Source organism: Lupinus angustifolius, chromosome LG01, assembly GCF_001865875.1.
Source record: "Lupinus angustifolius cultivar Tanjil chromosome LG01, LupAngTanjil_v1.0, whole genome shotgun sequence".
Lineage (NCBI taxonomy): Eukaryota > Viridiplantae > Streptophyta > Magnoliopsida > Fabales > Fabaceae > Lupinus > Lupinus angustifolius.
The window spans coordinates 14,326,852-14,342,150 of NC_032009.1; the positions used below are offsets into that span (position 1 = coordinate 14,326,852).

The following is a 15,299-nucleotide window of genomic DNA, read 5'->3' on the forward strand; positions in this document are numbered from 1 at the left end:
ATTTATAGGAGAGTCTCACCCTCATCAAATCAGAAAATTTAATGTAAAGTAAGTAGATTTAGACTAGCATAGGTGATGTGTCTAATGGTGGTGGAGTGAGAGGATTTGTTGAGTGATTTAGGGGCTTTTGGAAGCTTTTGCATTACTTGTGTAACAAGTTAGTGGCTCATGAAATGATGACTTCCAACTTTATTGATATGATGTAATTTCCCAATAAAGGTTGTGTCCGAACATTTTCGGATAATTTCGTCCGGAAATATACAATCTCCTGATTTAGGACATTTGCCCAAAACGTCGAAACTTCAATTTCTTGGTGTCTATATTGACTAAAAATACTATTTCGAAGCCAACGGTGAAATCATAATTCGATTCTGAGTTACAAAACTCAAACAATGGGCGAAATCTCGAGAAAGCCACCCAAAATCGTCTCGGGAACTTTTATTCTCGAAAATCTTGACAAAATAGGGAAATAAATAAAATCATAATACAAGACTAAAACTCAGCTAAGGTTTAGCCTAAAACATTATTGATTAATTTCTATAATTAATCCATTAATACTAATTACTTAATTAAAAGTGCTCTGAAAAATACAGAGTTACAATCTAAACCTTTGTATCCATATAGAGCATCCCGAGCAGGGTATAGAGGAGTTGAATAAAATATTGTAAGTATTATTAATTTTTAAGTACATTATTAGTTATGTTTTGTATCCATAATTAATTACATTATTAATGGTTATGTTTTTACAGCTTGAGCAAACAGATACTCCTTCGAGTTCACACGCAGTAGATCTCGATCTTCTATGGCTAGATGCCCGTAAGAATAAGTAAGGCATAATTAACAATGAAAAAGTTCAAGAAGTTGCAAAATGTGTTGTAAGTGCTTATCATTTAGTTAAACTTGATTTCAATATTTCATTTATCAATGTGATCGATTAATTAACACTATGTGTTTTCTTAATGTGCAGGTGTCCCTAAAAGAAAATGAAGAGCTAAATACTCCGGACAGTCAACACAAGATACTTGATGAGGCTATAGGACTGCGTCAGTACTCGGGCCGTATCCGGGGGGGTTGGAGTGACGAAGAAGGCATTTGTAACCCAAAAGAAGCGTGCTACCCGATCCGAATTGGATCGGATGCAAAAACAATTGGACTTTCTCATGAAATGTTACAATCAATTTGAACATCTACTTCAACTAAAGGATGATGAGGTGCGCCAAGCTGGCAATATCCCATGCAGTGTCAACGAGAGTTGCTCAAAGGCTATTCATCAAAACCTTACCATTCTTGAGTTAATTTAGCGTTAACTAATTTTCATTTGTTGGCCCTATAGTTTAATTTTGGTCGTAACCTAATTAATTATATGTTTTAACTAACATTTAGGAAATCAGTAAATGCAAATTATTCTTGGACATCCCATCGAGGCAATTAATGGGTGTTGGTAAAGTGCACAATTCATTCGATGTGATGCTACACAATCCCGCCCAACCATGTGAAGGTCACGATTGAGGTTGCAATCGATGACGATGCATTGTTGCCAATTCCTCTCGATGAGGATATCTTGAGGGCTATAGGCACTTTTGTGGCTTGGCAAATAGACCTTGTGCACGTAGTGCTAAACAAGGTATGATTTTGACATAAGGCTCATTCAAAATCATAATTACTTAATTATTCTATATATGTAATTGATTAATATCTTCAACAGTGCACATTTAAGGTTGCACTATTAATTAAATCTCTTCAACAACGTCACCTTAAAGATGTGTTGTTGTATAACTATATCACTACAAGTTTAATTAGTCTCATCAACAACGCATTCTTAAGGTTGCGCTGTTAATTTCCTCTCGTCAACAATGCATATTTAAGGTTGCGCTGTTAATTACATCTCTTCAACTTCACAATCTTAAATATGCGTTGTTGTAGACTCCGACCAGACCGTAAAAATCATAAAACTTTCTAGCACTCACACACATTCTCTACAATACTCAAACTCACTTATCCAGCTGCAAAACTCATTCAACACCGAAAACCATTTACTATCAAAATCATTTAACACTGAAAATCATCACTCATTCAACACCAAAAATCATCACTCGTTTAACAACAAAAATCATCACTCGTTCAACACCAAAAATCATCACTCGTTCAACACAAAAAGTGAGTTTTCTTTATAAATATTTTGCCTTATTTCATATATTGAGTTTGATTTCACCTTATTACATGAGTTTTTCATAATGTCCGGATTGATTTCACCTTATTTCACTCATTTAGCTTTTATTGAGTTAGGGTTTCCTCTTTCAACTTATTACATGAGTTAAAATGCAATGTATCCTTTACTTACCATTTACATGAGAATACATAAGAACTATAGATTAACTCATTCATATTTTTTGTCAAATCCTTTCTAGAAAATGGATCGAAATTGGATGAGGGCCAATCGATTGACAAAGGAGTATGAGGATGGAGTCAAATATTTTTAGGTTTGCTACTAATAATGCTGAAAACCCGAATAAAATTGTTTGTCCTTGTTTAAAATGTTGTTATTCCAACTGAGTTAATCCTACTGAGTTAAAAGTTCATCTAGTGTGTCACGGTATCGATCAGAGTTACACATGTTGGTACCAAGAAAATGAAGATATTGATACTGAAGATGATCCTTTTTTTTTGGACGTCACAATTGCGTGAGAGTGGACCAACTAGGGATGATGATTTATATACAAGAGATGATCACAAAATATCAAAGAATCAATATATTCCTCCAAACAACGATAATACAAGCCAAAAAATATCAAAAAAAAAAGGAAAAAGTAGATGCATGTCTTTGTATGTAATTTTATGTACTTTGCCAAAAATAAATGGCGTGAGAATATTCTTTGTAATTTGTTTTGTATTGATTTTTATGTATAATACAAACTATTTGGATATACATTCAGGTATTAATGTGTCTGTGTTGTTGAGAATATATATCTTTGTTATTGAGTATAAATATATGTCTTGTTGATCAATGTATATGCAAATATTAATGTGTCATGTTGAGAATGTTTGTCCTCTATGTTTCATAAATGTATATGCAAGTGTACAATAATCAACAACATGCTACTGGAAGCTCTTCCATGTGCTGTTGTATATGCAATTTAACAGCACATATTGTATGTAGTGTTGTTGTGTAGACCATATATATAACAGTGCAACAAACGGTGTGAGCTGTTGTATTGTATTGTATTGTACATGTATAACAATGCACATTTAAGGTTGCGCACTAGTATATATATAGCCTACACAACAACGATACCTACAATATGTGTTGTTGTATTTATACAAGACAACAACGCGTTGTTTATATTGCGCTATTGAATTGGTCACATATCTAACAACGCACATTGGAGATGTCGCTGTTGTATAGTTTACATACAACAACGCCCTTAAATGTGCTGTCAAAGAAGGATACATACTACTGTGGTCATATAGACTGTGCTCGAAAACGCTGTTATATACCTGAAATACATGCTGTTAAATTGCATATCTGGCGTAGTGATATATTAAATTTTATTGTGATATCATAAATTCCATTAGATCTGGTTTTAGGACTTGAACGATATAGGATAGTTTTATTCTATCTCCTTACTCTTTTGAAGTGCATATGTTATCTGATAGATGTTAAAATTTCTGCAGATTGCATTCACCTGTCTTATATATATATATGGGGAACGCTGCTTACTTTTTTAGATACTAAAATAAAGATCATCTCTCCCAATAATTGGTGTCCTATTATGTTCCAATCCAGTCAAAAAATTGCCACTAAATAAGAAAAAGTTATAAACACAAAAATTAATTTATTTTTTGTGATTTGATAGAATATGATTAGTTTGGGACATGTGATGCTTGTTAGAGACACAATGTTATTGAGCGTAGGATTATTAGTTTGGGTTTTATGTATTTGTACGAGCTAGTTAATTATATATCTCTTTAAGTAGAAGATGATTAGATGAAAATGGAAAGAGTTCTGATGACCATCATATAGCCCCCACCATTGTTGTCAGCGATAATACTTTGAAATTTACTTGTGTCCTCTACAATCTCTCTCCTACTGGTATAATAATACCGTTTTGTATTCACATTATTGGTAATTGTTAATGTCAAATTGTATAAATTTCTGTGAAAGGATCATTCATCACTTCTATCGGGGCATTGGCAACTGTGAGCCAGATATATTGAGGATTATTTTGTTAGAATTTAGTGAATCTGATTTTAGAACTTTTAAGGAAACTCTGTGAATTTGATGTCTTTTTGGTATTTTTTACTACTGGTCTGGATTGTTCGCTTTAATTTTTTACAATATAAGTTTCACTTCATGTTCTATTTTTTAAAAAAGTTGTAGCTTGTAATTTATATAGTTTACAACAATATATATGTGCTCCGAGCAATACATCTTTATGATTTGTTGATGTTTTGTATTAATTTAAGGACATATTCGTTGTTATTTTAATCGTCTTATAGTTATACCATTTGAAGGTATTTTATATTTGTTAATTACATTCTTTAATTTGTATTTATTATTGTGTTAGTGACTATTAGGTAATGTTTCAAAGATGAGAAATACCGTATGCATTTTTTTTAATAAAGATTGAATTACTGACTGTTGTGTGGCAGTGTATTTAAAAAAAGCGATTTTCGTAGTGGAAGTTAAAAGTGTGGGCAAATGTAAACAAATTTGTAGGGAACTTTAACTACCATCCGTACAGAAGGTGTGGGTAACTATTTTGCCATACCCCAAAATGCAACGGTTTTTCCAACCGTGGTTGTCAATGTTTCCACGTTTATAATTAACCAACCGCGGTTTTAGCCGTGGTTAATGATTGTTTTTCTTGTAGTGAATTAGGTATCCCATGAGCACGAATCATAGGAGAGTTTATGTTTGGAAGCCCGTTTTTAGAGCTCTGATGCATACTTTTTTCATGGGAGACGGCCCATATCTTCTTTGGTGGATGTGTTGTTCTTATTAATGATGTCTTATATGTCTTGCATGTTTATATTGTTAAATATATTCAAGAAATTCGACGGAACTTTCTCTATGGAGAATCTAAAAGCAAAAGAAAAATAAATTGGGTCAAATGGGATAACGTTTGTGTAGAAAAATTAGATGGAGGGCTAGGGATAAAAAAAACATTCATCTCTTTAATCTAACTCTTCTTGGGAAGTGGAAATGGGAGATTTAAATTGAAAGTGATAGCCTTTAGTATAGAGTGCTGAGGTCTAAATATATGAGCATCCCATTACGAACCACTCCGAGTAAAGGGCCTTGACTTCCCCCAAAAAATGTTCACTTTGGATTAGGGAATTCTACAACCTAGTTGTTATGGGGATGGACACTCTGCAATGGTTCTATGATGACATTGTGAGGAAAGTTGGGGATGTGACTAATACAAGATTTAGGAAAGACAATTGGTTAGGGTCCGAAAACCATATGACGAGGTACAATAAACTTTTCAAATTAAGCCATTGCATGGATGCACTCGTAAATGACCTTGGGAAATGCTGACCGTAGAAATGAGATTTGAATCTAACTTGGCATAGACAAATTTTCACCTGGGAACTTGAGTCAATAGATACCATTACGTAGGACGTTCAAAACCAAGTCCTCCACACACATACTTTTGCCTAAACCCGCTTAGATAAGCGCGACCGGAACCCAATTTTTATATAGCTCGTCCGGTCTGGGCTAAAAAGTATCTAAAATGATACCCAAGCCCTATGAATTTATAGGCTTTGGCGGGCCGGCTCGTCCGGGCCGCCCATTCTGATACCTCTAGTGGGATTTGGGGAAATACTTTTTGCCACACTTATAGTCACCATGGCAAATTCAAAATTGGGGCCCAAAATTGACATTGAAAATTGATAGCAAATAATATCCTATATTCAAAATTGAGTATCAATTCATCAATTTCATGTTCATACGTCTATATTTCACTTTAACACTTCCATTTTTGCTCCATTTAACACTTTTCCAAAAACCACTTCATCAGTGCTTCTTTACTTCATCACTTTCACACCATGACTCCGATTTAAAAGCTTAAAAGTTACCTATTCGGAAATTACTTCTTTACTTCATCTCCCTTGATTTCCAAGAGGCATCATATATTGGTAAGAGATCACTTCAACTCCTTTTTTAATTCTATAATTTTGTTTCAAATCACTTATGTGCAGAAAATCAGCTCTAATCCCTAATTTTGAGATTCCCCAATCCCTAATTTTAAACTTCTCTAATTTCAAATATTGTTAGTTCTAGAAATATGAACCAATATAGCTTTTAAAATCATCATGCTACTACACAAATTATATACAATTTTATATCATGAAGGGAGGGCTAGGATAATGATGGAGCGATTGTTGTTTAATAAGTTGAGAATGTTGTTGATGTTGTGTGTTGATTGTAAGGTTTCCGTTGAGACCATTGAGCTTGTTGGAAGTGAATTGTGTTTGCCTTGTGATTTTAAGGAGGGTTTTATTCCAAAGTATTGACAGTTTTCACTATGAAGTTTAAGGGAAAGGATTGGCTTGAATTGTAGGAATGGGATTCTTTTATTGTTGTCACTACTAGAGAGACTAGGTACATCTGTTAATCCCCTTTATTATTGTTTTTTTGGAACATGGATTTTTTCTTCTTCAAAGGATCTATTGTGAAGTAATGTTTGGTATTCAATGGTGGTGTGGATGTAGTAGTATTCATCGGTGGTGTGGTTTTCTTATGATTGGCATCATTTAGTTCAATCTTCGAAATGACACATCAGACAACATGTTTTTATACTTTTGTTTTCTAATTTTACATTCCTCTTTGCTTTGACATTACCACAGTAAATAAATTGTAGTTATGGATGTAGTAAGGGTGCTATTAAAAATGAGATTGTGGCAAATGATCTATCATTTCCTGTCTTACACCCATTTAGCACATGGACTTGTTTCCTACCAAAGAAAACAACATGACACCTCCAAACCTGACAACTATGGATTTGATCTTTCCACATATTGATTATAGCCCACACTCAACAAAAGAGGTTCCAACTTTGTTATAAATGCCTAACCTATATTTAATAGGATAAAATATCATAGCAGTTACCTCAAGGTCATGAAAATGGTACTACATCACATGTTTCATCAAAGGTATTTTCCAATCCTAATGATGCAATTGGAAAAGCCTATGGAGCTGAACTTTCAGGTCGCGTGTATGGGTTGGGATCTAGTATTTGCCCCTCTAGTGTTTTTGGAATGTCTAGACATGTTACTGGTTTTGTAAATTCTACTAGCTCTAGTCAACAATATGATGAAGACTTAAAGAAGCATGTACAAATTTTGAAAGTAAAACTATCAAGAATTGAAGAGAGCAAGGAGCAACTTGTATATATTTAAAATCGATTGGCTACTCTTGAGAAGTTTCTAGTCGAAATATTTTGTAGTGAGTTAACCACTTTTTCGCTAATGTTCCACCATAATAGTTATGATTTCTTAGATATTCATGAATTTATATGATTTTAACATTTTGCATTCTATTTTTTTATAAGGAGTTTTGAATGTTAAACGTTAGGTATAACACTTTTACTTTTATTATTATTTTATTGGAAATTTTCCATTATATTATTGAAAATATAGATTGTTAGACAATCGGCACATCGAAATTATCAGAGGAGCATGTATGAAAATAACTTTAAATAAATTTAATTAGCCACGGTTGGAATGTGGCAAAATCAACAACTTAGTCATTGTTAGTACTGTAGCTGAATAAAACAGGTCATGACTAACTAAATGTTACCACATTTTAGAAAAGCGTAGAAAAATGACATATTGACCGTGGCTAAATTTTAGTAACACCATTCATTGCCACAATAACAAAAAGTGTGGCCACTCAACCTAGCTACGGTTTTTTGCTCATTAGCTATGGTTGGAGCCGTGACTGACATGAAATTTTACTACAGTGAAAGTAGATAAAATATCTCAATTTTAAATATTTATTTTGTCTATCTTATTTTTATTGTTATTATAGTACTAGATTTTCAATTTTTGATATTGTTTTTATTTTAGGAAATCAATAAGTATGAATAGTTTTTTATTTGTGTCACTTTTATTTCATATTATCATAGATTAGTTGCTAGAAGTAATTTCCTTAAAAGTGGAAGTAATACTGATAATTCAAAAATGTATTATTATTAATATTTTAATGAATATAATTTATTTTATAATAAATTCAATGATTATCTTAATTTCTATATATAACCTTATGCCTCTTTGGGTTCTACATATTCAACTATCAAATACTAGATTGAATATGGTACAATAGTCACACTATATTATTAAGATAAACATAGAAACACAGTTCCATTATTATCTCTCACTACAATAAAACTTCCTGTTAGCCACGGTTGAAACCGTGGCTAAAGTGGGGAAAAACCGTAGCTAGATTGAGTGGCCACACTTAATGTCGTTGTGGCAAGGAATGGTGTTGCTAAAAATTAGCCACGGTCATTATGTTATTTCGCTACACTTCTGTGAAATGTGGTAACATCTATTTAGCCACAGTCTGTTTAATTCAGCTACAGTCGAACCGTGGCTAAGTTTCTGATTTTGCCACACCACAACCGTGGCTAAGTTGCTTATTTTTCCACAATACATCCGTGGCTAATTAAATTTATTTAAAGTTACTTTCGTACATACTCATCTCATGATCCCAATGTGTCATTGTCTCACAATCTTTATTTTCAATAATATAATGGTAAATTTATAATAAAATTAAATATTTGCTAGCTAATAATAATAAAATTGAATCTTATACAATTACCAAATGTTTAACATTCAAAAATGCTGATAAACACAAAATGCAAAATGTTATGATCATATAAGTTCATGAATTTTAAGAAACCATATCTAAGATGGTGGAACATCACGAGCGAAAGTGGTTAACTCACTACCAAATTTTTCGACTAGAAACTTCTCAAGAGTAGCCAAACGATTCTGAGTATGTGCAAGTTGCTCCTTGGTCTCTTCATACCCTGATAGTTTTACTTCTAAAGTTTGTACATATTTCTTCAAGTCTTCAACATGTTGACTAGAGCCACTAGAATTCAAAAAACCAGTAAAATGTCTAGACGTTCCAAAAACACTGGAGGGACAAATACCAGTGCCCAAACCATGCACTCGACCTGAATGTTCAGCTCCATATGCTTTTCCAATTGCATCATTAGGATGAGCAAATACCTTTGATGAAACACCTGAAGTAGTGACATTTTCTTGATCTTGAGGTAAATGCTCTGATATTTTATCCTATTAAATAACAAGAAATTAATAATTTATATAGTGGCAAAATGCAAATTGCATGGCAGTAACCTATAATGGAAAATTGCATCAATAGAATCAGAAAGGACAAAATGATATTATGCGTTTGCCTACCTAACTAACTGCATACCATTATCCATTTCACAACTTAGGAAATGGTTCTAAAAATGATACACTTTTTAGGACATATGTAACACATCATGTATGAAAAGACTTTAAATTACTTACAGCTAGAGTTTTTCCTTCTTCGCTTACATAGCTTCCATCCTTCTTCAATAAAGTTGACAAAACAACCTCACCACGACATACAGGTCTTTGCAATTTTAGCTCCTAACACAACCAATGAAACATAAGTTTTTACATTCACAAAACTTCATTCTTTACAATAATACAATTACCTAGGACAACTTACCATTTGACGACCTCTCCTTGCATTGCTCATACTACCACCAGCATGGGAAACTTTAAGATTTTTGCGACTTCTAGTGTTCGCCAAACTTTGTTTCTACAATTGCCAAACATTGTAGTCATTATATTAAAAAAATACAAGTCTTGGAGAAATTAAATACTTCACAACATAATGTTTACCTTCATCTTATCCTCCTTATAATGATGCACAAATGCAGTCCAATCAGCACAATCTAAACCTGGAGGAGGATTAGCAAGTATGTCTTCCTTACTTTTATTAGGATAGAAATACTTACACCTTAACCTATATTTATAGGCCCTCCATCTTTCACCTAGAGTACTCATAGCCCATTTGACTCCAGCAACATAATCAAACTCAAAATTTTCCTTCACACATTATTAAATACGCTAGTCAATTTTCAATGACAATAGGAAAAAATTATTAAAATTGCAAATTTTTTAAATAATTACCTCAATATATTTCCATTGTTGGTATCTATTATCCTTTGACATCCAATCCCATCTTTTAACATAAATAGGACAAATTGTTGAGTTTTGAGCTAGTTTACCAAGAAACCTCACAAGTAAGTTTGAGCCATTGTCATTGCCTTGTCCATAACCATTGAGTTCCACAATAACTTTTTTAGTTTTTTCCAAATGCCAAACCTGAATTGCTTGCATTTTTCGAGTTTCAATTTCTCCTGAAGAGTTTCAATTATGATCTAGTGGTAAATATCGACGATGTCCCATGAAGCAATATTTTCCGCCAAACTTTAGCCATTTAGACTCTGTATCAAAATTACATGATGGACAAGCAAGTGATGTATGAGTGTTCCATCCAGATAAGTTGTCTAGACCTGGGAAGTCACTAATAGTACAAAACAATGATGCACGCATTTGAAATGATTCTTTTGTAGAGGAATCATAAGCTTCCACTCCTTTCCACAATTTTTGTAACTCTGAAACTAGGGGCTGCAAGTAAACATCAATACTATTGCCAGGCATCTTAGGACCAGGAATTATCATCGACATTATGAGAGAAGTTTGCTTCATACAGTACCATGGAGGATAATTGTAAGCATACAACATCACAGGCCAAATGCTATTATTAGAACTTAAAGTTCCAAATGGATTGAAACCATCTGTAGCTAATGCAAGCCGTATATTACGAGAATCTAAAGCAAAGTCCGGATACATTTTGTCAAACTCCTTCCATGCCATTTCAAAAGCTCTGCAGTTTTAGAACACATGTATAGTCTTTGCAATCTTGGTATAAGTGGGAAGTACCGTAAGACCTTTGCTGGTATATATTTTTTATTTTGGCCAACCACTATATCATTTGCACCACTAATATTTCCATTAGATTTCCACCTAGATGCATTGCAAATCTTACAATTATCTCTCTTCTTGTCTTCCAATGAACCCCAATATAACATGCAATTGTTCGGACATGCATGAATCTTTTCATAGCTTAAACCTAACTTCTTAATCAACTTTTTTGCCTCGTATAAAGATGCTGGGAGTTTAGCATGGGGAAAAGCATCATTTAAAAGATCAATGATCATAGAAAATGTTTTGTCAGTTGCACTACATAAGACTTTTATATGATACAATAGAACAATGAATGATATTTTACTATATTTTTTACAACCAGGGTACAATTCTTCATTTCCATCACCTAATTGCTCTTTTATTTTTTCTTGTTGGACTTTACTTGCATCACCCCTAGGTTGGTCATCATTTGGTATATTTGAGTGGCCGGAATCTTGAATTCCACTATCATCAAAGATGCCAAAAACATCATCTAACATATCCTGCATTGGATATTGTCTAACCCACTCTTCTTGTGGTTGGGCTATAGTTTCAACATTATCTTGCACATGCTTTTCCCCATGCATGTACCAAAATGTGTACTTTCTGGGAAACCCTTTTTGAAGTAGATGACTAAACACTTCAATTCTATTACCCATTTTAAGAAATCCACATGTAATACAAGGACATGGAATTTGATCATTTATAGGTACATTTGAAAAGGCGAAATCCAAAAATTGCACCACCCCATCCAAGAACTCCTTTGATCTAATTGGTTTCTCAATCCAACTCTTATCCATCATAACTGTGTGAATCTGTTTTTGATGTTAAATTCAATTACTAAATCATTAGAGATACTAAATGATTAACTTAAAAACAACTTAAGTATTACCTCAATGCAAGCATGCATGACAAATTAAACCATAGTGTTTTGCAAATTCAGTCATATTAGTTGAAAACAATTTAATGCAGATATCTTGGTATCATTTATTTTGATATACTATAAAGATGCATGCCTGCATCAATGTCATAATCCCATAAAATCAACGTCATAATCCCATATAAGAGGTCTTCCTATAATCCTCAATGACTATATTCCTGGACAGGAAAAGGGTAATGTGCCTTATGTGGTAGACAACGGAGCCAGTTTTCTCATCATTTACTAGCATAATCTAATTCATTGATTAACTATGAATCTACTGGTTCTATGTTTTCTCATTGATATCATCTCAACCCTGTGCTAACTCAATTAATCTCTTTTTATTACAATTCAATCTCTCAAACCCTAATTTCTCATCATATTTTCTCTATTTCAACAAATCACTCAATCAAATTTCTTAAGTTAAGAAGAAAAGTAGAACAATAAGAAGACCTAACCTTTGTAGTGTGAGAGCTTATTTTTCGAAGTTCACTGGAAAATCCAATTTCTGCTTAGTGAATTTTTTATCACATTGTCCTTGATTCTTATCTAAATAACATACATAAACTAATATAGCCAAGAAAAGAGAAGTATATAATGCAGTTTTTTAGTTTTGTTTAGAAGATATTGGTGGTGAATTTAACAATAGATTAGGAAAAGAGCTAGTAGTAGAAGAAGAAAAAGCAGAAAAACTAAGAAATACAAAATCACAAATAAACAGGTCCTACAATCATTGGTTGAGGAAGTATAATAACATGAATAAATGATACAATCCATACAAGTCCAATCAAAAGCAAAATGTGTAGAGTCACTCATTAATTCAGAGATTTCATACCATGAAATTGTATTGGATTTGCAGTTCAAAACCAAAATTCAATAATTCCAAATTCACAAGTTAGGAATAAACATGTCCATCATGATAAGTTCATGCACATGATTCATTGACAAATTTCTCATCTAAATAATACTTAGCCTCAGTATGCCTAATAACAACACTAATAATAACTTGTACTAAAAACCTGCTTTAAAAAGTTTGGCATCCGATTAATTGATACTCATATAAATATATTGGATATTCCATACTGCTACATACACTAAAAAAAACTCCAATTTATTCAAATTTCAGAATAATCTAATGCTCACAACCTATACATCATATATTCAAAATGCATCATATACAAGATAAAAGATAGTGAAAATATATTTATTTATCATACTCACAATGACTAAACCACTGCTTCTCGATGATCAACGTTACTTGCTTTGGATTACTGGTACAACATTAGAGATTGAGAGATACATAATTAGACATGCAATTATTAGAAATAACATAAAATTGAAAAGAAAAGGCTGCAAAATTGGATATATTGAAGAATTAGTTTAAGAGATGAGGCAATATCAACCACAAATGGGGGGAAATAAACCGTATAAGGGAAAAAATAAATAGTGTAACGTAAATGAACACAAAGAACTAAATATCAACAAATAAAACATTCAAAATCAAACAGAATATAAAAGAATCAAAATGAATATCAACAAAATAAAAAATTAAAGTAAAATATCAACAAGAAAGGAAAGAAATTACGAATAGAATCAGCGATTTCATTTAATGTTTACGAGAAGGGAAAATTAGAATGAACTGTATATTTAAAGTTTATTGTTTGTTAATTACCTTGAATGAATAGAATGAATGGAGGATTTGAGTAAATGAATATATAAAACGTTAAAAACAGAATGAATAGAGGATTTGAGTGAAGGAAGAATACAAGAGTTCTTACTTGAGAACCGCGAATGAAGGATTTGAAGGTATTTGAGTGAGGGATTTGTATGAGGGATTTAGATGAAGCTAGAAGTGGATTTGTATGAATGTGAAGAGTTTTCCATTTTGAAAAAATATGAGGGATTTGGATTGCCGTGTGTTTGATTTTGATGACTGTTTGCACGGGCCCAATAAGAGTAGCAAGTATTTGGGCTTGACAATTAACTTTGCCATAATTTTAGTAATGTGGCTAATTTGTGGTGGTTAACTCAATTATTTCTTGTAGTGTCTACATGGTAAATATATCAAACATAAAGCTATTGTTTTATGCGTTAAAAGAATTAAATTGCTTTTAATTGTTCTACATTTACATACTAAAAAAATCATGTTGAACCTTGTTTTGAAAGAAATACATATATGATAGTACTTTGAATACAGTCAAAGAAGCTATTTAAAACAATTAAAACTAAATTAAGGAATTTAAACTATTAACATTACTGAGTAAAATTAACTATAACAAAAAGATAACTTTAAATATACATTATTTTGAAATAATAAAATCCTCTTTTCACCACAAAGATACTTAAGGTTTTTTAAGTATGAAAATATAGAACAAAAATAAGAAGGAATTTAATCCTTTCAATGTATAAAAACGGCTGATTTAGGTTTGACATATTTTCCGAGAGAATAATGAAACATCATTTATTTCCATTTTTATTCATAAAATATAGTCCAACTATTATAATTTCACATTTAAATTGTATAAAAAGATCATTTTCTTGAAGTAGCAACTCCGATTTCTTATGAAAACCGACAACTACTTTCATGGTTATCTTGAATCCTTTTGAGTTCGGTGTATTCACATCCAGAAAACTGAAATTCTAAATTTAAATTGTTTGGATTGTGTTGAAGTAGTTTTTAGAAAACAATTGATTTGGTTTAGTTTTCGGTTTAAATTTTAGAATCCAGACCGAACAAGTACTATTTTTGTTGATCGTTTTTATTTTAGTTCATATATGTATATTATTAATGTTTTATTATGTGTTTGTGTGCATTAGAGTTGGTATTGTAGTCTTAGAGAAGGCTGGTTGATATTTTATGTGAATTTGACACTTTGGAAATGTATTGAACTTGTTATTTTGAAATAAAAATATTTTTATGTGAACATGAAACTTTGAGAGGGCATTAGACTTTTTTATTTTTTATTAAAAAAACCATACCATATCTACCAATATTAATTGTATGTAATTTTTGGATCAAATTTCTTAATTTAAACCAGTCAAACAAAATCAAACCGCATAATTTATGTCTTTAGATTATATGACTTTTGCCTAAAAACCGTTTGAAATTGATCGCAAACATCCGTCATTTTAGTAATATCAATGAACTTTTGATGTAAAAGATTTAATTATTTCAAAATAATTTATATGTAATATTCTCTTATGTTATAGTTAGTATTATTCATTAATTTTAATATTATATATCCATCTATTTACTAGTATAGATGTATATATTATGTATATACTTTATTACATATGTATTATGCATACTTATTAAATATCTATACACTCATGAATCTAA

The 15,299-nt window shown here is 31.9% G+C and overlaps 2 protein-coding genes across 2 annotated transcripts; both read right to left on the reverse strand.

The window, feature by feature from the left end:
- On the reverse strand, nt 8,834-10,432 carry LOC109342357. The gene is made up of 5 exons (XM_019580356.1): nt 10,201-10,432; nt 9,910-10,116; nt 9,734-9,826; nt 9,550-9,651; nt 8,834-9,309 (listed from the first exon to the last, which is right to left on the reverse strand). Exons 1-5 carry the CDS (start codon nt 10,408-10,410, stop codon nt 8,914-8,916), a joined length of 1,008 nt encoding a protein of 335 aa, XP_019435901.1. The 5' UTR covers nt 10,411-10,432; the 3' UTR covers nt 8,834-8,913.
- LOC109353354 lies at nt 10,441-11,840 on the reverse strand. Its single transcript, XM_019595626.1, has 2 exons — nt 11,017-11,840; nt 10,441-10,960 (listed from the first exon to the last, which is right to left on the reverse strand). The coding sequence occupies exons 1-2, from the start codon at nt 11,838-11,840 to the stop codon at nt 10,441-10,443; spliced, it is 1,344 nt and encodes a 447-aa protein (XP_019451171.1).